General features: G+C 47.1%; 8 protein-coding genes across 8 annotated transcripts; 3 read left to right on the top strand and 5 right to left on the bottom strand.

Annotated features, from left to right (window-relative positions):
* Positions 1 to 418: 418 nt before the first annotated feature.
* Positions 419 to 1,559, bottom strand: LCP9604111_9661 (uncharacterized protein; the record flags this gene model as incomplete). The annotated part of the gene is made up of 3 exons (XM_039077940.1): positions 419 to 980; positions 1,040 to 1,180; positions 1,234 to 1,559. 3 exons carry the CDS (start codon positions 1,557 to 1,559, stop codon positions 419 to 421), a joined length of 1,029 nt encoding a protein of 342 aa, XP_038924360.1.
* A 2,527-nt stretch (positions 1,560 to 4,086) lies between these two features.
* LCP9604111_9660 (3CxxC-type zinc finger protein) lies at positions 4,087 to 4,446 on the top strand (the record flags this gene model as incomplete). The annotated part of the gene is made up of 2 exons (XM_039077939.1): positions 4,087 to 4,376; positions 4,434 to 4,446. 2 exons carry the CDS (start codon positions 4,087 to 4,089, stop codon positions 4,444 to 4,446), a joined length of 303 nt encoding a protein of 100 aa, XP_038924359.1.
* A 3,654-nt stretch (positions 4,447 to 8,100) lies between these two features.
* LCP9604111_9659 (purple acid phosphatase family protein) lies at positions 8,101 to 9,653 on the top strand (the record flags this gene model as incomplete). The annotated part of the gene is made up of 2 exons (XM_039077937.1): positions 8,101 to 8,233; positions 8,290 to 9,653. 2 exons carry the CDS (start codon positions 8,101 to 8,103, stop codon positions 9,651 to 9,653), a joined length of 1,497 nt encoding a protein of 498 aa, XP_038924358.1.
* Positions 9,654 to 9,994: 341 nt separating this feature from the next.
* LCP9604111_9658 (uncharacterized protein) lies at positions 9,995 to 11,418 on the bottom strand (the record flags this gene model as incomplete). The annotated part of the gene is made up of 5 exons (XM_039077936.1): positions 9,995 to 10,441; positions 10,525 to 10,733; positions 10,792 to 10,931; positions 10,988 to 11,214; positions 11,284 to 11,418. The coding sequence occupies 5 exons, from the start codon at positions 11,416 to 11,418 to the stop codon at positions 9,995 to 9,997; spliced, it is 1,158 nt and encodes a 385-aa protein (XP_038924357.1).
* Positions 11,419 to 12,344: 926 nt separating this feature from the next.
* LCP9604111_9657 (GMC family oxidoreductase) lies at positions 12,345 to 14,174 on the top strand (the record flags this gene model as incomplete). Its single annotated transcript, XM_039077935.1, has 3 exons — positions 12,345 to 12,375; positions 12,435 to 13,148; positions 13,201 to 14,174. The coding sequence occupies 3 exons, from the start codon at positions 12,345 to 12,347 to the stop codon at positions 14,172 to 14,174; spliced, it is 1,719 nt and encodes a 572-aa protein (XP_038924356.1).
* Positions 14,175 to 15,601: 1,427 nt separating this feature from the next.
* Positions 15,602 to 16,585, bottom strand: LCP9604111_9656 (uncharacterized protein; the record flags this gene model as incomplete). Its single annotated transcript, XM_039077934.1, has 4 exons — positions 15,602 to 15,908; positions 15,985 to 16,135; positions 16,203 to 16,297; positions 16,368 to 16,585. 4 exons carry the CDS (start codon positions 16,583 to 16,585, stop codon positions 15,602 to 15,604), a joined length of 771 nt encoding a protein of 256 aa, XP_038924355.1.
* A 3,431-nt stretch (positions 16,586 to 20,016) lies between these two features.
* LCP9604111_9655 (uncharacterized protein) lies at positions 20,017 to 20,265 on the bottom strand (the record flags this gene model as incomplete). Its single annotated transcript, XM_039077933.1, has 1 exon — positions 20,017 to 20,265. One exon carries the CDS (start codon positions 20,263 to 20,265, stop codon positions 20,017 to 20,019), a length of 249 nt encoding a protein of 82 aa, XP_038924354.1.
* Positions 20,266 to 21,850: 1,585 nt separating this feature from the next.
* LCP9604111_9654 (GMC family oxidoreductase) lies at positions 21,851 to 23,791 on the bottom strand (the record flags this gene model as incomplete). Its single annotated transcript, XM_039077932.1, has 1 exon — positions 21,851 to 23,791. The coding sequence occupies one exon, from the start codon at positions 23,789 to 23,791 to the stop codon at positions 21,851 to 21,853; it is 1,941 nt and encodes a 646-aa protein (XP_038924353.1).
* Between the last annotated feature and the right edge of the window lie 300 nt (positions 23,792 to 24,091).

Raw genomic sequence — 24,091 nt, 5'->3', positions numbered from 1 at the left:
CTTGGGTTGATTGTAGCATCGTCGTCACATTGTCTCTTGTCACTAAAAAGCAACGATATTGACTCTCGACAAAGGTGGCATGTCGAATGATCCCCAGCTGGTTGTCCATTGCTTCGAAACTTTTAAGACCCCGATGATAGCTGTCTTGGATGCTTCTATCGTTTTCATCCGACATGTTAGGATGTATTGCTGTGAATGTGGAAAATATGTCGGTATCTGGATGAATCATGCTTGCACAATCATTCTCCCCGGATGCTATGATCCTTAGTTTGTTTAATATGTCCTCGCGATATATGTCACGAGCCCACTCAAAGACATAATCGACAATCAGTAGGAGTTGCAATGCCCCATTTCTCGATGTAATAGAGCCTCCCCATAGATCGAAGATTTGCTGGGAGAAAGTTAGCATGTGCCATTTTTACAGGAAACGTCTCTTGGAACAAGACCCGCAGGTTAAACAAACATATTCAGTAGTACCGATGGTCCCAGGTTTCTCGCCTGCATCATTATATACGCATGCCACAGACACTCGCCAATCCTCTCCTCTATTCATTAGTAACCAGACTAATGGATCAGCCTGCTGCTTCGCGTGCGGCTCAGTCATATTCTTCAACAACTCCTGCGTGCATAACAGAGTCCGCACCGGAAACGCGGATTGCAACTTAATGGAATTCCAATCGCTATCTGCCGACTTCGCCGACTTCGCTTCGAGAAGAAGAAACGGGAACACCACTGGATCTCCATCCTCACTGAGCGGCGGATCTCCCAGGATCTCATGAACAAGCATATCGTGATCATCCTCCGCTCTATGTATACACGCTGTATCGTTCAAGAGGTTTTCAATGTTTCGAGTCTGCCGAAGTCCGTAGATTGCATCCGGTTTTGTTGCACTTGGTAGTTCTTTCTGGATAGTTGAGTCGTGGTGTACTGGTTCATCTTCCCGATGGCCAAAAATCCGATTCAACCCGACAGCTTCCATTCTGCGTGGCTTGTTAGTGCCAGTGACTAGCGGGTGATGTGTTCCTAATCTGTAACTCACGAATCCTCAAGTCTGAAGTCTCGCGGACACCGACAGGGCTCTCGTTTATTCTGCCTAACACGCAGGGCTTCTGTCATAGTCGAGTTCCCCTCACTTGTCGCTTCGATTTCTGAACGCCATACTCGCTTTCGACAGAACTTGCTGGGTTCCAATATAAGCCATCTTGTTAATATCGTTGGAATTAGAATTCCTACCATACGACCTCTGAAGTAAGTCGAGCTAATGCGTAGGGTTCGCACGCAAACCGCCAGGTCGATTCATTTCGACTCACACAGCGCTTAGCCCGCTCAGAGAGTTCATCGGCATGTTTCTTTATTTCTGCAGTCCATGGTGCATTTTCAATGGCTGTCGCACAAGCCGCATAGGTGTCGAATTGCCTCTTTCCTAGCTCATCAACCGCATTAAAAGTCGGACGATGGCTATCGGGCCATTCAGAGCTTGGAACCTCTCCGCGGAATTCAATTCTATACTTCCGTTTGAGTCTTTCGACCTGCTTCCGTTCTTTGGATGTGAATGGCATGGGTAAAGTGTAGGCCTGAGACTTGAAAAGTGAAAGAGTATAGCTATGGGCATCCCGACAGTTGTCTAGATATAAATACTAATATATAGTCCAACACTGACGTATGTGGAAACTCGCAGGCGAAACTTCATCTTCGCGGCCCCCAATCCTAGTTTCAAGGAGGTAATGAACTAATATTACTGTTGTAGCTGCCCTACAGCGTAGGGAGAGTCGGGATCAGCGGGCAGCTCCGGGCCGTTCATCTAGGTAGCGATCGCCATGGGGTCAAACTGCTGGATTTGAGTTTCGGGGAAATTAATCTAGTTCATTCTCTGCCCAAAGCTCTAAGTAAAGATCTAGCCAGAAGAAATTACGTGCTAGATAAGCTAGAGTAGACTGAGTACTCCTTTGGAATCATGGAAGGCTCTTTTTCTCCACCAGTCCTCTATGCTCTTAGAAAGCTTCTTCAAAATGTCCCACACTTTCAGTCTTCTTAAGACTCCACTCACTTTGGTATCCATATCACGCGACAATGCTGACTACGTTCTATAGTTTGTACAGTGCCGCCGCCAAGTGCGACGGGGCCCAAAAATATTTCAAGTACTATGCGTGAACTAGACCCGGGGCTGTACTGACCAACCCATGTAACCCTCAGATCGGTTGAGCTAGACTTATTGTACTGGGTGATCAGCAACTGGTTCTTTGTGCGCCGTGGCTTAGGTCTGTTCCTGTGAAGCGAGTAGAAAATCAATAGCCAAATCCTCATCTCGCCATCCCCTTTAAGCCAGAAGGTAGTGTGCCCTCAACTGTATTCCAGTGGCGCAAGATTATGCGCTGGTCTTAGCTTGAAATAACCCGCCAATGAGGTCTACATTTGACCACTGATGGGACTGGAAAGTTCGCCAGTCGGCCTTTCTCAATCAAGGATACTAACGCACCTTGTAGTGCTACCCATAAGGAAATTGAAAACGAATCAACAAATATGAGCTGCTACCCACAATATCTAAAACTTCATTTTCGTAGGTTGTTAGAGAGGAATGGCCCGGGCAACAACCAAAGTATGATGAAACACCAGCGCAGAAGGTGAAACTACCCCAACATTAGTGTGGTTACATCGCATATTAGTTCCGTTTCCCGAAATACCAAATTCCTCTGATTAACGGATATATATAGCTTTCTAACCTGTCTAAATAACAGGGTAAATATTACACAAATTATGCGTACTGGCGATATCCACTGATGTCTTCATTAATCTTTGAAAAGTCTCTCCAATGTCGACCTCATGGTTTATGCGGGTCCCAACCACCTATAGGGTCTTTTTGCAGTCAGAATCTCACGCTCGGGAAGAAAGACTGGCTTCTTCGTCCGAAGGCTTCCTCTTCAATCCCATGGCGAGGTGAAATTGAGACGGAAATCAATTTAGCTTATACTTCACAATCTACACTTATGCCGATATCTTTGTCAGGGTTGTGAGAAAAGATATCCTTACAAAGAATAGAGATAATTTTGTGATATGTATCAAATTCATAGAGAATGGATTAGTAGATGCCTTCATTGATTTTTTCTTCTGGTACCGGAATTTCCAGTATCAACGGCGGAGGGATATATGAAAGACTAAAAGCCTAGTCATTAGTACGAGTTTTGTGCCAACGCATACTTGCATTCTTCGGCGCATGCGTGTGACGAAGCAATAAGAGCCGTCATATACCATGGTGATTAGGTACCCATATATCAAAGCACGACGGCAGATGGAGCGGGGTTTTGTTTGATGGGAGCTAGATACCACCTTCCTTGGACTATGCGAGAGTTCTAATTCGGACTCCAAAGAATCGCTGGATTCAATAAAATACTTAGACAACGAGAACCCGCTGACAAAGTACAGCTTTATCTTGTGAGGATTTTGGCCTCTGTTCAGCGGACCATGGCCGAAGACTGGCTCATTGGTTCCCGAAAATGCAAGAATCATTCTACGTGGTATTTCGAGATTGGTCAGACAGGTGTACAGGTGGCAGCAATCAAGTAAGCTTTACTATCGGAGGCACCATGATGGCAAGCCTCTCGAACGTTGTTTGCTTTTTTTCGGTGGTCTATATCTACTCTCTATCCCCCCCTTCCATTTTTCTCTTCTTGCCCACTCTCATAGCGAACCTTTTCTTGCCGTCATAATTTGTGAAAATACTGGATTTCTGACGATAAAAGCCAGCTATCGCACTCTTCAAACTACCCCTACCAGCTTCTATCCGATCTTTTGACTTTAACACGCATCCTTCATCAAGGTCAAAAGAATATCTTGATCGTTTCATTCTTCCAGCTGCTCTACATGCCACATAAGATGGTTCCAGCTAAAAATAAGAAGCCCATAGCCAAATGGTCTATGTATCCAGCTCTTCACGACGAGGTATCAACATTGTTGGTCGAGGAAAATCTTCATTTCAAATTCCATGAGGATGACAATGACGCAAGGCGCATCAGAGATCATGATACAAACATAATGGGTCGCTTTGTATGCCATAACCCAGGATGCAAATCCAAAGGATGGTCAAGCAAAATGATCGCCGTCACAATTCGTCTATACCCAGGGCAAGAATATAATGCGAGGGTATACCACCAACACTGTAAAACATGCAGTTGGGTCAGTCGACCAGTGCTGGACCAGTCATACGCCGAGAGAATTGTCTACCGGATCAAAAAATGGAACGGAGTGCCAGTAGAGACGATTTCGAATTCCGGCAGCAGCAGAGGTCCTCACAACAGAAAACTTTGTGAGGGGTGCAAAGCCGGACACTGTTCCCAATCAAGGGAGAATGCAGGGGTGGATTTTATTGCACAACTAGAAAGGTTTGTCAGTCTCAAATCGACTAACACTATTTGATACTCGTACTGACATATGCTTAGATTGACTCTCTAACGGACCAGAGATCCAAGTGGGATATAGAAAATCATAATCACGGAGAACAACCTTTCATATATCTGATCCACCTTTGAGAAATTAGGGCAAGGTGTCAAATGGAATACTATGGGACAAAGTCACCTTCAGTGCTTATTCTCTGTTATGAAAACCTTCAATAGGCCTATAAATCCCAGCACCACTTTGCAATATCTTGCTATTTTTGTAGACCCATATATATATTCCTGCAAGGCTTTCAAAGAGCAAGGTGTCCTTCGCAATGAGCGAAAAACAGGATCGACGGGTTTGGCACGAACCACGATCTTGAGGACTAGGACCCATAATTCGAGCCATAAAGTAACCAATTACTAGGGTTCTTGCGTGGCTGTGTGCAGATGCCAAGATGCCGGCCGTTTCAGCTGAGTATCGTGGCCCAATTATGTTGTACTCTTGCTCGGCTGTCAGTTAGTACATACTGTATTGTATGTAGTTCGGGATGGGTGACTGCGAAGGTGTATAGCGGCCAGTGGCCGAATGCCTAATGTTGCAGAGCTGATGCCTTAAATGCCTGATTTATGCCGCCTATAACTACTGTGTTTTGTAAACGGAAGGCACTATTGTCTTAGGGGCTAATCCTGATAAGGCAGTGTACCTCTTGGCACTCTATTTCCAGTATGCATGGCATTAATTATAGTCTCGCTACCTCTTATAGCAGTGGTATCGCCCCCTCCCGTAGAAAGGGCACGGAGGCGACCGCGAGCTTATTCTTAGGATACTTCGCTACGCTAGAGCTAGGCCGGGGGAAGATAGTGGATAAGGTTAGAGGAAGAGTAAGAATACTCGAATTGGAGGGAGATGGAGGTTTGTATAGTAAGAACAACTTTAAGATCAGGAAATAAATAAATAAACAAATATATGCGGTCGGAATATCTTCAAACCACCAAGACTTAGGCGAACAGAGACTTACGTAGTAGGAATAGCTTTATTTTAGATGCTCTCTGTCGTTGTAATCCAGGTATTTGCCAGTATAAAATCAGGCAAAATCAGGCATTCGACCGCTGGCCGCTATACACCTTCGCAGGTGACCACCAGCGAATCCATCCTCACTGATGTATGTTTTTGTCTTTTTTTTTGATTTGTTAGGAAATCCCCTCTTGCCGCCCTGGTACATTTGGATTGCCCCTAACTACTTTAGGTAGCTTGTGGATTAGTTCTGCCGAAGTTCTGATACGCTAAAGAACAACGCGTGTCGGTAGCATTTCTCTTCTCTATACTAGATATATGTAGCCCTATAGATTATAAGGCGCTTTTTCTATAGGAATAAGAGCGGAGGGAAGTTAGCGGAAGAGGAAGGGAGATAGGAAATTTCACTTTGGTTCTTCCGCCATTCCACAATGTATTATCGCGACATCTTTCAATCATTGTCACGCCTTCACCTTCAAATTTTCGGTTTCTTCACTCATCTCTGATCAGCTTTTTCTCTTTCTTTTTGCACTCTTGTCATCAAATCTTCACACCAACATGTCTATCATGGGATATTCAGATAATTGCCTAGGCACACAAGTGACCTTCACCACTCCCTCGCCTCAGCAGTGGGTTCTCGAGGAGAAACTCACCGAGGATTTCTAAAGCATTACCAACCGTGAATTTGAGCTGGGTGGTGGACCTTCCTTCGCTGTGTCAAAGTACCTCTGCTACAGTGCGACAGATAGTAGCAAGAAGGCATTCATGAGAATTTACTTTCAGATTCCTAACCCCGGAATAGAGTCCCAGCTCCCCCAGCTTCGATAATAATAGGCAGCTCCACCCCGTCAGCATTTGGAGCTAAAAGCTCGAAGGATCTCAGTGAATAACACTGTACTATGGTCCCAGCTCTCCTCGCCCACAAAGAAGGAAAGCAAGGCAAGGACGGCGTGGCTCTAGACGGCTATATAACACATATTGTATGGGAAATGGTCCGTAGGAAGCCACTTGATACAGATCAGTTCTAGAGGCCTGAATCGGCGCATTTATACAAGGCCGTTCGCACGAAGTTCCGCCGTATCTAGGAGTATGTTTACAGAATCCCCATTAGCGTGTTAAGAGTGAAACTGACAAACCTAAGAGAGTTGAAGCATCATGGATGGCATCCATAGCTCCCTCTTTTGCAGAATATTATATACGAGTCAACCGGAGGTATGTATGTGATATACGATATGCACCTATTATGAAACAGAATATGCTTACTGTCTTTAGGCACATTGCAGGTTTCCGAGACCCCGACCGCTTCGATCTCGACGAGGAATTTTCCGACATGACCTTTGTCCTCTGGCGTTCAACTAGGCCACCAAGAAAGTCCGGTTGGGAGAAAGACCCTACCAAGTGGGCCTGATAATCATCATGGATGCCCGTTTCCCCAGCTCAAATGTGTTGCGCCAATGAATCGAATTTTTGCCGCAATTACAGGAATCGAAGTTGATATCGAATGACAGCGTAAGACTTCCAATTTGCTAACTAATTGTCCGCATTATCGGGCCGACCACAGTAGTTGCTCTTTTTTCTTGGGCAAGGCGGAATGCTTTTTGCAAATCATCAAAGTTCCCAGTTTAGGCGGCCACAATATGATACAAGATCATGCCTCCGCGATTGGAACTTCTATGGTTTCCGCTTGTGGGTCGCGTGTGGATATGTCGGTGCAGATATGTATGTTGTATGGAGTTGAAAGGAAGCGGGGGAATTTCTACTCCGTAGGTGACGGTCAGCTACCGAACAATGGTACTTGTAGTATCGGGAATAATTGCCAGGCAATCTCCAAGAGCCACAATATCCACAATGAACTTTTTCAGTAGTGGCACCAATAGTCACATGAACTGGCGTCAATAGTAGCAAGGTCAACCCGATCGATAAACCTGCAAATACTAGGCTCTAACAAATCCACTGGGGAAATTGAGGGAAGTCGGTCTTCAGTTTGTTGTCTCTTAGAAAAGCCTCGGCACACCAGGCACGTGATAAGGGGTAAATTGTTGCCTGGTTTGTCAGGCGAGCAAATCCTTGCACGTGTTTACTTCTCCTATTATCTATCATGGGCCCTCTTAGAGATTTCCCTCAATCTATTGGGCATACCAATTAGATTAATATCGTTTTTCGGCCCGAATTGGTAGAATTCCGATGTCATATGGCCAGTGATCACTATTATTGTCGGCTTCTATCACTCTTCTTTCTTTTCATGCTACCTATACGTCTTTTCAAGGCGAAGAAATATACATTTCATCAAAAGTATAAGCAATCACATGCGCAAATTAACTAATTTAACTACATTCCCCGGAAACCCAACTGATCTATCACGTTTGTACACGTGCACACTAAGCCAGGTCGGCCAATAAATCTCCTCCGATATATAACCACCCGTTGCCGAAAGTTGGTCGATCTCCGAATTTTCGCTCTCTATTACTCCGCATATCTACACTAATCCTACAACGCTGTGGGTTAAGGTGACAATGCATAATAACGATCTGCAGAGTGAGCGACGTGCAGACATGATTGGCCCTAATTGCATTCTATCGTATGCAAATATGTTATGCTTGTGGTGTCTGCGCCGAGACACGAAAGTATATATAGAGCTAAATCATATAATCTTTGTGATGTAGTTTTGAGACTTCAGATTCTGGGACTCATTTATAACAACATTATTCGGTCATGGGGGGAATTCTATCGCTCAAATTGCTGCCCTTTGTGGCTAGCTGCGCCTTTGCTGGTGTCAATTATCCTGAGATCCCGAAGGACTTGACTACACCATTCCAGCAACGATTGACAGTCTATGGACCTAATGGTAAGAAGACCGGTAGATATAGTGGGCTTGGAGAGGACTGACTTATTCATCTTTAGCTGTGTCGGTTGGTTGGAACACCTATGAACAGCTGAATCAAAGTTGTGTGAATTATGGCTTGTCAGAAACCAACCTGAATACCAAAGCTTGCTCATCCTCGTCGACTACCTACGATCCTTCCCGGACGTGGTCAAATGTTGCAGTCCTAACAGGCCTGACCCCCGCGACAACCTACTACTACAAGATTGACTCCACCAACTCGACCATAGGCCATTTTCTCAGCCCTCGCACGCCCGGCGATAGAACTGCATTCACCATGGACGTGATCATTGATCTTGGTGTCTACGGCAAAGACGGCTTCACAAGCAAAAGAAGCACAAAAAAGGACACTATTCCAGTCATCGAGCCAGAATTGAACCACACCACAATTGGTCGCCTCGCGGAAACAATAGACGACTACGAGCTTGTCATCCACCCAGGCGATTTCGCTTACGCCGACGACTGGTATCTTAAATTCGCAAACCTGCTCGACGGCAAAGAAGCCTACGAGTCTATTATCGAACAATTCTACGACCAACTAGCACCGATCGCAGGCCGCAAGCTCTACATGGCCAGCCCGGGAAACCACGAAGCAGACTGCTCAGAGATTCCATACTTGAACGGCCTCTGCCCAAAAGGCCAGAACAACTTCACCGAGTTCATGCACCGGTACGAGAAAACCATGCCGCAGTCTTTTATTTCGTCGTCACCAAACCCAACGGCCCAAACCCTGGCCCGAACGGCCCGCAGCCTTTCCAACCCACCCTTTTGGTATTCCTTCGAATACGGCATGGCCCACGTTGTGATGATCGACACCGAAACGGATTTCCCAAATGCACCAAGCGGCCAAGGTGGCTCCGCCAAGCTGAACGGCGGGCCATTTGGCACTGCGAACCAACAGATCGAGTTCCTCAAGGCCGATCTCGCTTCCGTCGACCGGTCTGTCACACCTTGGCTAATCGTCGCCGGACACAGGCCATGGTACTCAACCGGAGGATCGTCGAACGTCTGCAGTCCCTGCCAAGAGGCGTTTGAGGGCCTGCTTTACCAGTACGGCGTTGACATCGGTATTTTTGGGCATGTGCACAACTCGCAGCGGTTCATGCCTGTGGTCAATGGTACCGCCGATCCCAACGGTATGGAGGACCCCAAGGCCCCCATGTATATCGTTGCTGGAGGCCCCGGTAATGTTGAGGGTCTGGGCTCTGTTGGCAGTAAGCCTGCTTATACGGAGTTTGCATATGCGGATGACTATAGCTACAGTACGCTTAGGTTTTTGGATGAGCAACACTTGCAAGTTGATTTTGTGAGGTCCTCTACTGGAGAGATCTTGGATTCTAGTACTTTGTACAAGGAACATGCAACGGATTTTGTGGACCAGTAATGGAAGTTTGGGGATAATAGAGGCTATTTAGTTATGACATAGGGCGTGGGACGATGTGATAGTGAAATAGAATGTGAATTTCTGTTTACAGGGCTTTTTAGCACAAGAAAGTGTGAAGACCTAGTAATGTAGGGAAGAAAAAGAGTGTCATTCTATAAGAAAATTACTATATAAAGAAAGAAATAAAGAAAGAGAGCCCCAATATTTCCAATGCCATCTAATATGCACAATCATCCATCCCATCAATTATTTACATACGCCTTGCCTCATATGACCATATATGCATCAAGGATCTAATGTAACCAATTATAAAAGTACAGCCCATGTCGTATATGTGGCTCTCATCGATGCGATAGCTGACTATTCCACTCCTTCGGGGGCGTCGTCGAACAACCCGCCCCAGATGGCCCCTGGAAGCCCCAGGGCTCACTATGCACGACAGTCTCGGAGACAACTGTGATATCCTTGGAGGAAGGCTCAGATGGAGCGAGGATATGCTCATCGCTGCCCCACGCGGAGGTCTGCATATGCGTTGGCGCGGCAGCGTTCGTTTTACTCTTTTTGGTGTCGCCTTCGCCGCGGGTTGTCAAGCTCTTTAAACCTCGACTGGAGAGCTGGTATGGCTGTCCCGACGTTTTACCCGAGGAACTGAAGACGTGGGAGAGACCAATCTTCCTGAAGCCCTTGCGGATAAGTGGTTGAATGATGGGCAGGTTAGAGACAACGATTGAGACGAAAGTTTCACGACAGGCCCATTTGGAGCCGGTTTCAGCGCCGTCGGGGCTGGACTATAGTGCATATGTCAGATATATGCGTAAATCACAGGTGTGTGTGTTTCTGCGTGGGAATCCTATTATTGCATGGGACGTACCTTCATAATTGTAACCGCCCGAATAATTCCCGCTATCATGACGAATGTAGCGCCGGAAAAGAGAGCCATAAGAGGGATCTTTCGTTTCAGATTGATGTTGACAGTCCAAAGAAGAGGCAGGGGGATTGAGAGAAGGTAGATGTCCGTGGTAATGTTGAGTATCACGATGACGAAAACATAAACGGGGGAGTTGGCTGGCTGACAGAATTCTGTAAATATATCAAGGTAAGAAGACTATGGATTATATCTGATTGTGGTGTAACTCACTGCCGGGGTCGGGGTAGATCTGCCAAAATGCATGGAAGGGCTGACATGACAGTAGGATCGACAACGCTGCTGCGAGGTATGTCACAATTAGAAGGACATACCCCAGTCGAACTCTGGTAGGAAGATGTTGGAGACCAGTCCTGTGATATGCTTAGCGCATTGGTTCGTTATATCCAAGGTGGTATGTGAAGCGCACGTCAATCGAGAGTAGAAGACTGCCAAGCTGAATTTAACCAGCCAGAGAATAGCCGTGTAAAATGACCATCCAACAATTTGGGTCTTGGAGCCAGCAACACGGTGAGCCCATTCAGTCGAATTGGGGTCAAGAGCTGCTCGAGCTTCAGACGTCATGTAACTGTTAGTAAGGCCCTGGTATTTGGCACCGACGAGGTATGCTGCTACTGTTTCAAGTACGAACAGGATCTGTCAAAAAGCATTATGTTAATTATAACTTCTTTCAATGGTGTTTACAGGACAGGTGAAGCAACTTACTCCCGCCAATGGCATGAGATAATCATCAAGTTGGAAATCGGCCGGTCCGACGAGCTTCCATCGTACCCCGACACGGACTAATATTATGATCAAAGCCAAGGACAACAAAGTCCATGCTTCGACGTTACCGGCCATTCTTGCGAGTCGTCAGTTGTCAGCAAACCAAAGGACAAAATAACGGAAGATGAAAGCGGGAGTTGGAGAGAATTATAAAGAAAGGCCCCAGCCAGACCGACCCGCTTAGAATCTCCAGAATATACGGAGTCGGGATTTACACTATAAACTTGTGCGACTAGCTTGCCAGGCTAATCGCATAGTGCGAATAGCCTACCCCTGGAGGATCATCCATGTAAATTGTGTAATTTTGTAAATTTGTGTCGTCCCACCGGCTCCATAAAATCCACCCCGCTAAGAGGGGTAGATCTGTAATTGGTGCGTGGCCGACGGTCCGTGAGTCCGACACGGGCGGGAGGCTGATACGAGGGGATTACGAAATTGAGGATTACGCACCAGGGATGCGTAGAAAATTACAAGGCTATGCAAGCCGGTAAACTGACACTTGCCTGTGATATAAATTAATAAGATTCGGACGTAGAAGCCGAAAGGGGAAGTTGAACTCAAAAAGTATACCCCAGCCCTGCCTTGAGGTCCCGTATGGAGCCGATCAAACTCAAATCTTGGTGGGGCGGTGGGGCTCCGTAAGGTCGAGCCATAATGTCCCGACCCACGGCTCAGCCTTCGGAAAGATTTCGGAACCCGTTACACGCGCTGTGGGGATATCCGTGGTGACGAGCCAACTACCAAGGGTATCATTGGCCAATTCATGAAACAGCTTGTCCAGGTGATATAGGGCTTCAAGAATTCCTTAAATAACCACATTGGGAATAGGCCCCCCTCTCCCCCTATTGTCCTCCGCTGTTCTCCGAAATCACGTATTTATTCTTCGTTTCCTCCCAATAATTGAACACAAATTTCCAAATTTCCAAATTTTGGTACTTACGTTTTGGTGATTTCCACGGTTCACTCCCAGTTGATATCCACATCGTTTCACAAAGTGCAATATGTCCACCTTTGACTTTATCATCGTCGGGAGTGAGTGATCTTCATTATGCCCTAACTTCGTTAGCCCTTATCCCTAATCCGTCTTGCAGGTGGTCCGTCCGGCTGCGCCCTCGCCGCCGGCCTCGCTAATTCCACCGCAAGACCCCGTGTCCTCCTCATCGAAGCAGGTGACAACAAAGATGATCGCAACCTTCGCGTCGACGGCCAGCGATGGCTGACCTTCCAGGACCAGTCAATGAACTGGGGATTCAAGACTGCTCCGCAGGCGGACTGCAACAACCGTGAGATCGACTATAGTCGCGGCCTGTGCATGGGCGGGTCAAGCTCCATCAATTTCGGCGTGTACACTATCGGCGCACGCGATGATTACCAGGAGTGGGCGAGAATTGTTGGCGATGACGCTTTTGCGTGGACAGGTGTGCAGCAAAAGTTCAAGGATCTGGAGACATTCCATGGTGAGATTCCGGAGGGCATAGATAGAAAATACGTGGCTCCGAAGACGGAGAATCATGGAGGCGAGGGCCCGTTGCATGTGGGCTTTGCGCGGGAGTGGGAACGGGATTTAACAGACCTCTTGGATGTCTTCGAGCAGGCTGGATTTCCATTGAACCCAGATCATAATTCCGGAAATCCGATTGGGATGTCGGTGCTGATTAGCTCGGCGCATAAGGGCTTGCGCTCGACAGCGGGGGATCTGGTCAAGGAGAGACTGGATAATTTGACAATTGTTACTGGAGCCCCTGTGCAGCGTGTCCTCCTCGAGGGGAAAAAGGCTGTGGGCGTTGAATCAAACGGAAATAAATGTGAAAACCTACCTTCGCTGCGAGTGACCCAGATATTAATAATTATGAACAGATTTCGCCACAAAGGAAGTCATTCTATCCGCCGGCTCGCTGAACGACCCTCGTATCCTGATGCACTCAGGCATAGGCCCCGCCGCCCAACTCCAGCAATACAAAATCCCCGTCGTCCACGATGCACCCGCTATTGGTCAGGGGCTTCGCGACCATTGCTTCGTCCCGATGGTAAACACTCGTACAGAAACCAGCACAGACCGAAAGGCCTTTTATGGCGATGAAGCCGCAATGGAAGTCGCACAGAAGCAATGGGAAGAAGACGGAACAGGACCTTGGGCGAAATTTGCCTGCGAGTTGGGCATTGGCTGGTTCAAGTTGACCGAGCAGCTCACTTCCTCGCCGGAATTCAAGGCCCTCCCTGCAGACGAACAAAAGTATCTTCTACAGGAGACCGTGCCGCACTACGAGGTCCTCACCCATTTTCCCGTTCATTGGGTCATCCCAGATTTCCCGGATGAGGCGTTGAATTACTCCTGTCTACTTGTCTTCTTGTTCAATGCGCAGACTCGCGGAGAAGTCACATTGCAGTCGTCAGATCCCGACTCTCCGCTCTCTTTCAACCCCAAGTTCCTGGCCCACCCATTCGATCGCCGACTCGCGATCGAGGCCTTGCGCGACTCATTCCGTGTCGCCAAGCACGAATCCTATACCAAGGACAACGTGGCTGAGCTGGCAATGCCCAAGGGTGAGTCAGACGAGGATTTGCTCGAGTACTGGCGGCAGAATATTTCGTCGAGCTGGCACATGACAGGAACAGTGAAGATGGGCATGAAGGATGACGTGAACGCGGTCGTGGATCCGGATTTCAAGGTGATAGGTATTGAGAATTTGCGTGTCGCGGATATGTCGGTTGTGCCGGTGTTGGTAAATGCGCATGTGCAGGCCGTTGCGTATGTCACTGGTGCAATTTGTGCAGAGAAGTTGGCGAGGGAGTATAACCTTTATTTGGATCAAAAGCACCTAGCAGTGTGAGTAGGCTCTAACGCAATGCAAATTGCGTATTCTAGTTATGTGGTGTTCTTATATAAACGGTACATATAATTGACATTGTTTTTCCTCGATCCTCAGAATAGTTAGGGAATAGTTACATAGAAATACACGTATAATATGACTAATTGTTATCAGGGGATCACGTAGCATGTTGATCAACTCCGTTCGATGTCATTGAAGGAACTATTTTCCTTCAATAATCTATGCTACCCACTTTTACGGCAATACGAAGGTACATATATTATAAATAGTAGTATTTTGAGTTTAATGTAGATTTCTGTGCCGTTAAACTTAAAGATAAGTATAATTATAACCCTATTGTTGTAATATATAGTGGGGCGCCTTAAATACATACCAGATCATACCGTGGGAGATACATAGCAGAAGATCGATCAGATAAGTTTGCGACATAGCTTTTGTTTGGATCGTTCTCTCTGTCATTTCTTCTCTTCTTCTTCCTTTTTTCTCTGGCTTTAATCTTTGAGTCAAATGGACTCTTTCCATCGATATTAGATCTGCCTTGTGACAGTACCTAGGTATTGTATGTCGTGGCCCCGATGATCATTACCAATCCTGTAAGGAGGAAGTCTAGGCATTTGCCTATCATGCCCGTAAAATCGAAGGATCGTCGGAGAGCAGACGCTTTAAAACCCAAGGAGGTTTGAAACTCGTAAGACGTAGTGCATTTAGAGTGGTATAATATGCCATTTTTGCATTATAACCCTGCACAATTATACATAGAAAGATCTGCCCTATGGTTTACTACTCTAGCTACGAAACCTGAAAGGGGAAAGCTTATCTGGAAAAAGACATCAAAAATACTACTAAAAAGACATCACGAGGCCGCATAAGCGACCGACTATTGTAATCCGACATCAATCCACCTGGTTCAAAATTATCGAGCATCTTGACTTTCTTGATATTGTGGTTCCCATCGAGGCGCTTCAATCTATGTGTCAAAATTGATCCGTGCACGAATATCATAAAATTCATGGAAATGATCCACATCCTTGAGTCTTCGTCCCTCTTCGCATCTTGACTATTCTTCTCCTCTCAAACCCCCAAGGCATGAGGCATTGGAAAGAAATTATTATGAGATGTCAATATGGGAGGACATAACCAGTAGGCCCTAAGCCGCAACATCAAATTATTATATTACAACCTTCGAACCTTTTCATTGTATATCTCGCGTTAGTCCTATAGTATTTCATTAACTTTGGTTTTGCCTGTTGATCAGGAAAGAACTACGTAGCAATTGATAATCTATATTGGTGCCCTCCCTTTTTATCCAGGAATAAGAATTTTCATGAAAGTTAAATTTCTTTCTTTCGATTCTAAACCATCAATGACTATCCAAAACCAATCTCAAGTCGAAAGTATGATACAGTACATCATGCCAAGACTGAAACCTATACCGGGGCGGACGCTGACTCCTTAGTCTCCTTCTCCCGTCCCCGAATTTTGCGTCGCTCGACGATCACAGCACCAATAATTTTAATGCAACACAAAGCCAATGGCAACAGCCACATATCCACCATTGCCTTATTGAAAGCGTCTAGGACGGCGATCTTGTCTGCCCCGTGTAACCCGTTGGTCAGAGTCATGACACCTCCGGTCATGATTTGACTAGTGTCGATACTGGGGATATCTGTTTTGGCAATGTTTTGGTCTAGGTGGTTGATGAAGAGGGATTGAGCAACGCCAGTAAAGATTGCACTATCAATAACATGGCAGTAATTTATGGCTTTATCATTTTCCCCTTCCGGTAGGATAGATTCTAGCAACACAATACCCCGACCCAATAAGAATATCCACCAAATCAAGCACATTCTGGGCGACCATAACCGGCGTTTGAGCACATACACCCATGCCAAGGCCGAAGAGAATTTGGTACCCAATCCATTTTCCCGTGCCGATGTCGATCGTGAATGTGGTGAACAGACCTGCCCCGAGGGAAATAAATTTCGAACCAAAAATGAGGAATGGCCAAATGCGGTCCGATTAGAATACCACCAAGCAGCGAGGATAGGGCATTGGCAATGCCCAGAGGAAGGGTGTCCACACCAGCGCCGAAGGGACTCGTCCCTGGAGCTCCTTGGAACCAACTGTAGATTCATTAGCGAGTCGGCTCTGTCGCGTCATGCAAGACATGGAATGTAATGGAATAAGACATACATTGGAATGTAATAGAGCAGCAAGAACGAGGCACCACTAGAGCAAAAGCAGAAGAGGCAAACGGCGGCGACACTGCGTTGTTTGAGCACACGTCCAGGCAGCATACTCTTGTCACCCTGCCAGAGCTCTAGACCGACGAATATAATTCCCAACAGAATAAAAAGAACGAGTAGAGCGATGATTCTGCCACTACCCAGGCATATGTGGTCCCACCCCATTGCAGCGCGAGAAGGAGACAGACGACGCTTCCAATCAGGGTAATGAGACCGATGAAGTCGAATCCCTTGAGGAATTCAACTAGAGAATGAAGCTGCGCCTGGAGCTTGGGTGAGTGCACAAATAGTAGGAAAATGACATAGCTGAACGCACCAACCGGAATATTAATGTAAAACTAGACCATCGTAGCCGGGTTAGCCCAGGTTACGAAGCAGGTTTAATTCCCACAGTGGACAGTAATCGATGTAACTCATATTCCATCGCCAGGTGACATTCTCGTTGAATGCGCCACCAATCAGCGGCCCAGTGGCATATCCAATGCCCATTGTACCACCGATCAATCTCATAAACAAAGGGGCCTTTTTCGGATGGGCAATGAATGGCACGAGAGAAAGGTGCCAACCAGTAAGCCCGAGCATCCAATTCCTGCCACAGCACGGCCGACAATCAGGGCTGGGGAGTTTGGAGCCGAGCCGTAAATGGCCGAGCCAGCCAAGAAAAATAGTATGGCCACTTTGTAGATATATTGAATGTGATACCAAGTGTAGAGCTTTCCATATAGTAACTGCGTGATGGATGTGGTCATAAAATAGATACTACTGTACCAGCAAATATCTTTGATAGAATTGAACTGGTCCGAAATCATGGGGACTGCTGTGGCCAGGACGGTACTGTCCTAAATGAGGAATATTAGGTTAGTTTATGGCTTGTATAGGATAAGATATATGCACTTAAGCATTGTTACCTACCAGAGTGATAATAAAAATGAAGGCACAACGAAAACGTCACTAAGGCGAACTGGAAAGGGCATAGGAGTTACAGCTTCGGTGCAGCCTCAGCTTCATTGCTTGCGTCCACTGGACTTTCAGACACTTTGAAATCTACAGCTGGCGAACTATCAATATTGTTAACAGAGTTAAAGGAAGGTTTTTCGAAGATGTGGTCGTTAGGGGCAGCCATGACAGGAGAGGTGATAGTTATCACAGTCAAATAGGTAAAATACAAATTCTCATGGTAAAAACAGCGAACAGGAACCTTTCCTATGTATTCTGTACATCATTACTACGGATTGGATTTATAATCAGAGCAGCTGCGGCTTCTAGATCTACTAGAAAGAAAAAAAGAAACAAGCAGGAGCAGGAGCAGGGGTAGTAGATTGAATTTGAATGGGGAGCTTTGATTGGTTGCAAGGCTTTAGTCTAAAACTGACGCATGGGATCATTTTAGGAACTCTGGATTGTCGTAGCGGGAGCAGCCGAAAGCTAAGTCCCCCCGATCGTCGCTACAGGGTGTACAGAGTACACTACACCTGCACATATAACATGGAGTAATCGAAAGACGAGGACCACTTTCTACCACTACTATAAAAATATTGGAGAAGAGCGACTGAATTGGCTGAACGAGTGAGACTTAGTCTGACCATAAACATCCTTGTCGCCCCCTTTAAAGTTTAGCTTGACCGCCACGGGGTAGTATAACTGCGGGTTTTTAATGAATGTCGGCGTAAGTTCCATCCGATAAAGAAGACTATAGCTAAAATGGCGTAGTCTTGGCCATCGATTGACCTAAACTGGAAGTTTCTGTACCTAGGTACCCAGTACTAGGTACCCAATAGAAAGGTTTCGAGCCTCAACAAGGTGCAACCGCGGGATAAATGATGCCCCGAAAATTGAAGAGGTCGCCAAGGTTCCGTATATGGAGATAATGAGATGACAGATAGGATTATAATATTCACCATAGACGTTCATACCTATTCCACGAGAAGCAGGGTGCGGTTCAAGCAATTAACCTAGAAAGAACGAACAATGACAATAGACTTTAGACCCGATGTGCCTCGATGCGACATGCCTAAACCTCAAACAAGGACTATATCCGATGCACATTATTGGCATGGTCTGTCGGTGGGTGGAGACGCCAGCAGCCCGTCTAAGCTATGGGAGCTGTGCATTTCGGCTCGAGATTCCTGGAGCACTATCCCGTAGGAGCGCTTCAATGCTAAAGCACCATAATATCCTAACAGGGAGCGAGTCGGTCAAGCCATATCCTCCTTGATTTTGGAATGGATACGGAAGAGTGGACAGATGACCATGTCCACCACGTTGTCCAGGTATTTCAACGAGACCGTGTGGTAGGAATTGCCCAGGGAATCTTCACCAAAAAAAAGCACAGGCGCTTTATACCAGCATAGCCAAGATCCCCGAAAGCGTGAAAGGGGCAGAAGCTGCTGCACTTCCACCGCCTTTCATAGCAGCCTACTACGCCCTGACCAGTCTTGCTGCTCTCCAGTCCGGGGAATCTGTACTCATTCACGATGCTGCCAGTGATGTTGGCCAAGCTACGATCGTGCTCAGTCAACAATTGGGTGCAACCATCTTTACTCTCAGCAAGTCTTCGGCCGACGCGTAGCTTCTCACCAAAACACACCGTCTCGCGGCTGGACAGTTCCTTCATAGCGGTGCAATTCCAGGGATTGATTGCAATTCCTAAATTATTGAACAACAACATTCCCTGTCCCACACAACCTGATACATACGACCATAGGGTGTGGAAAACAGGGCTTCCCGTCCGCTCAGCCGTACTTAAGCCACACGCCGGTGAGTTAGTAGTTGGGTGGGTGACTACCAGCGAATCCTCACTGTTGTATGTTCATATTTCTTTTTTGCTACCCATTTTGTAGATATATTCCCTCTCAATGACAGTGGAATGGAACGATGAACCCTTTCAAGACCCAGTAAAGAGGGTGAAATTTTGTACAAGCACACGGATGATTAGGTTAGCCGAATCACTCAAATTAAGGACTGCTCCACCATATGCCAACCAGGAGAGAACATTTACAGATATGATGGGCCAATGCGAAAATTTCTTCCAATAATTGCTTTGCTTCGCTCCGCAATTAAATCATAGCCTCATGTGCATGTCACGTGAACGTTCTCTTCTCCTATTCCAAAATCATTAGTTTCAATGCGGTGAAAAAGTAATCGGCTAACTTCGGTAGAATAATCTAACCGGTAGAATAAATATAGACTAGGCCTAATCTTGCTAGACGATAATTTCTATTACATGCTATAGGCTAGTTACTAAAGTGGTTACTAAAGTGGTTACTAAAGTGGTTACTCAAATGGTTGCTCGAGTGGTTTCTCAAGCGGATGCTTAAGCAGTTGATTGAGCAGTTATTAATGATATGATAAAAGGGACTTATTTTTATTAGTAGTTTACATACAAATTGTAGGTACTTGCTGTCTTACTACTACTATAGCAGGAAATATGCCGTCTATACCTTGCTTTCCTTCTTTTAGGCGAGGAGAGCTGGGACCACAGTACAGTGTTGTTCGCTGAATTTCTTCAAAGCTTCTAGCTCCAAATGCTGACGGGGTGGAGCTGCCTATTGTTGTCGAAGCTGGGGGAGCTGGGACTCTGTTCCGGGGTTGGGAACCTAAAAGTAAATTCTCATGAATGCCTTCTTGCTACTAGCTGTCGCACTGTAGCAGAGGTACTTGAACACGGCGAAGGAAGGTCCACCACCCGACTCAAGTTCACGGTTGGTGATATTTTGGAAATCCTCGGTGAGCTTCTCCTCGAGAACCCACTGCTGAGGCGAGGGAGTGGTCTCCTCCTCAGCCCCGCAGCAGTCCGCTTCTACTAGGGAACATTGCAGAGCCAGCAGGTATCTCTGGCGGATCATAAAGAATCTGGCATTTTCTCACATCTGGTGGTAAAAGAAATCCACCTTTGAGACGAAATCCTGTAACATCCGTCTTTGGTGGACCGCGATGATCTTCGTTAAGGGCAGCTGGGGAGCATAGCGGCGTCTCGAAGTTCTGGAACAAATGTTCTATCTGAAAACAAACCGAGGCATCAGGCTGTGCCGGAGATGCCAGCTAGGGTGGCATTATCATACTCTGTCCTCCATAGGATAGAGACACTTTGGGATTGCAGATATTTATCCCAGAGATACTGGGATCCCTCAACAATAGCTTGTTGTGCACATGTTGATACCCTCGTCCCTATCCTGCGGATTTTGTTCCCTGTTGAGACGTTGAAACCCGTCACAAAGAAGGACTTGCCATCTGACACATCCTGGAGGATGTCGTACCGCAGGCGTAAGCAATTGAAACTGTCTGCAAATCCATCATGGAGCCAGGAATCTTTGATATCGGAGCGGTTCTTGAAGAGAATCGCAATGAACCCACTTATGAACACCCGGACGTCGAGCGTACACGGATCCCGTAATAGGTGTAGATCATCTTGAGAAAGGAATTTGCGAGGTTTTAGGATAACATTGAGAGGGTCGTCCTGGACTTTGGGCAAATTATGCAATGCCAGCTAGACCCTGACGAAGAAGCTGCCACGGTATGAGCCGCCGGTAAAGAATTTGTAGAAGACGATGAACGGCGAGAGGACTGTAAAATTGGGGTTTGAACGGCTGCTCGATAGATGGACATGCCTTGGTCCTATTCCATTCGAATATATCGGTACTTATAGAGTTAGTAGAGAATTTTCATTGCCAGGAAGGTGCCGCTTACTGGGAACCCAAATCTCATCTCTTTACGCAGATTGTGTGTGCTCCGTGGCATCAAACCTGGCTGTCGCGAATGTGTACTTATACATTGTACGCTTGGTAAAGACCGTACTGGGATGGTTTTTGCACTCTTATTTCTCCTTGCTGGGGTGTCCGATACCGTTATCGCCAGCGAGTACGGCCTCAGCACAGAAGGCCTTGCAGGGTGTGTTGACAGCATTGAGAGCTATTTGAATCATGCTACCGAAAATCGTGATGACGCAAGGAAAAAGCCGAAGAGATCATTGTTGCCAAGTCTGTTTCTCCATATTTGTGAATTTGATCAGTCATCTGACTCGAAATCTAGAGAAGAGAACATGATTGCGAGAATTAAGGGCATTCGGGACGAGTATGGCACGGCAGAAAACTATTTTCTGCGGGAACGCGGCCTTTCTGACGAAGATCTGCGATGCTCCAGATCAATTTTACTAGCAGGCGACGACTTGAACATTCCAACAGCTAAAGGGGGAAGAAGTCAACAGTCGGCATTCACGTGAATGCAGGAAGCGACATTGCGTAGGCTGCTGCCGATATGGTGTTAACGAGAGCAAATAAGTAGATGTGAACTGATTCAGCAGAGTTACATAGAATATGTTTCTATTTGATAAAGGATCTATTAAAAATACATGATAATGCATGCCTTCACATATCCATCCACAATAATTACAAACCTCCGAATTCCGAAAATGTACGAAGACACCCAAATTAATTAGGAACTGGCCTCAAGCTCACTCAGAATCTCATCAGCGGCCTTCTCGGCGACCATGTAAGTAGAAAGCGCGGTGAAAGTACCGGGGACTTTGGGGTAAACGGAAGCATCAACGACACGAAGACCAGAGACACCGCGGACACGGAATTTGGAGTCCAAGACAGCCATCGCGTCATCATCAGCACCAATGGGGCAAGTGCAGGATGCATGGTGACCCCAAGTACCATCCTTGATGTAATCGATGATGTCTTCCTTGGATTGGACATCAGGGCCAGGGAGAACCTCAGTGATGTTGACGGCCTGGCGCTTGAACGCGTCACGGGCAAGCTGGACAGCTTCGTACATAGCAGTGAGATCAGCCTCGTAGTCGCCGACACCAGTGTCGAAGTAGTTGAAGGTGATCTTAGGCATGTCAAGAGGATCAGCGGACTGCAGAACGACGGTTCCGGCAGAGTTGCGGGGGTGAGACTTGAGAATAGCCCAGGTAAACCAGTTGTGTTCGTCAGTCGCATTGATACTGTAGTCGGGGAAGTAGCCACGGAAGTTAACAGGGCCACCGAATTCGAAAATGTCGAAGTCATCAGTGGCCGTGGAGCTCTTGTATAGCATGGTGGCGGCGAGACCGGGGGATGAGTAAATTCCGTGGTCGCCAAGAACAGGAGACTCCCAATCACTGATGCAAGGGTCCGCCTGGTCGCGAATGCTGAAGGTGCACGTGTCCAAGCAGGAGAAGTCCTCCTCGACCTGGCCCTGAACGGAGATCTCATAGTGGTCCTGGAGGTTGGTGCCGACACCGGGGAGATCCTTGATGACCTTGATACCGAACTTCTCGAGTTCCTCGGCGGGTCCGATACCACTCAGCTTGAGGATCTGGGGAGAGTTGTATACTCCACCGGCAACGATGACTTCACGAGAAGCGGTGGCGGAACCGGGGGTACCAGAAACAGCGGAGTTCGACAGAGGACTGGCCCTGTAGAGGTGCTCGCCATCGAGGAACTCCACACCGGTGGCACGGGGTGGGGTTTCGGTCTCATTGAAGGTCACCTTGGTGACGTGGGTGTTCATGCGGACATCAAGAGGGTACTTCTTAGAGCCATCGTCATTCGTAGCATCGCGTACAGAGATGATGAATTCACGGGCACCATTGCGGTGAGCGTCGTCGGTGGAGATAGGGATCTGGTAGTAACCGGGCTCGGTGTCACGGGTCTCCGTGTCAGCATTGGCATCGCCAACTAGCAGAGTGCCAAGGTTCATAACTTGATCGGTCGTGTTACCGAGCGCAAAGGCACCACCGGTGAGCAAGCTCAGCAACTGGGTATCCTCTAAGACAATGCTGAGGGGCGCGGTTTCGGTCGACAACCAGCCGTCGTAACCGTGGCCCTCAACTGCGGGAAGAGAGTAACCGTTGTTCTCCAGCTTAGTGAAGTACTTGCGCATATTGTCGGGTGCCCAAGAGCTATCGTTGGTGATAGTCTGAATGTATTCAAAGTCAGACTGGTAAGGATAGACTGCAATCAAAGCGTTGTGGGCAGTGCAACCACCGAGGGTACCTGTACGAGGGTAGAGGGTTCCCTTCAAGGTCGAGCCCTCGGGAGGGTTGAGGCCAGTGTATATCCCGCCATCGGGCGTATCATAGCTAGTCTTCCAATCGCGAGCCTGACGCTCGTCATCTTCGTAGTGGTGGACGAAAAAGTTCCACGAAAGCTTCTCGTCTTCGGAGGCTCTGGCGGAGTAGGCAGGGATGGTGTAGTTGTAGGTTTCACCCTGGTCATCACCAGCCTCAATGAGCAGTGTCTTGTGACCAGCCAAAGCAAGTCGGGCTGCCAGAGGACCACCACCAGCACCGGAACCGACAATGACATATTCATAACCGGTGAGTTCCACAGCCTTGGCCACGCCGGACGTGGCGACCAGCAGGCCAAAGATATAAGCAAGAATCATATTGACAAAGAAGGACTTTGAGTGACTTGACCTTGCAGAAGAGATATCACCCAGCTTTTATGCATGGGGTTTCCCCTGAACAACGGGGATGGTTCACGTCGTTCTCCATTTTTATCAAAGCCGTTGAATACTTGGCGTGCCTCGGTCTCCACTAGCTCATGGTGATCTACACGGAGACAGCTGAGCCTAGTACTTTTCTAGGACAATTCCCGAACGATCATCAGTAGTTTAATGCGTAAACCTTACATCGATGCAGATCATCAAGACGGATCCACATGTTTCGGGGGTTTCTCCTTTCCA

Source organism: Penicillium roqueforti (assembly GCF_015533775.1).
Source record: "Penicillium roqueforti strain LCP96 04111 chromosome Unknown scaffold_55, whole genome shotgun sequence".
In the NCBI taxonomy this organism is placed as follows: Eukaryota; Fungi; Ascomycota; class Eurotiomycetes; order Eurotiales; family Aspergillaceae; genus Penicillium; species Penicillium roqueforti.
This window is presented reverse-complemented; position numbering and strand designations above follow the sequence as displayed.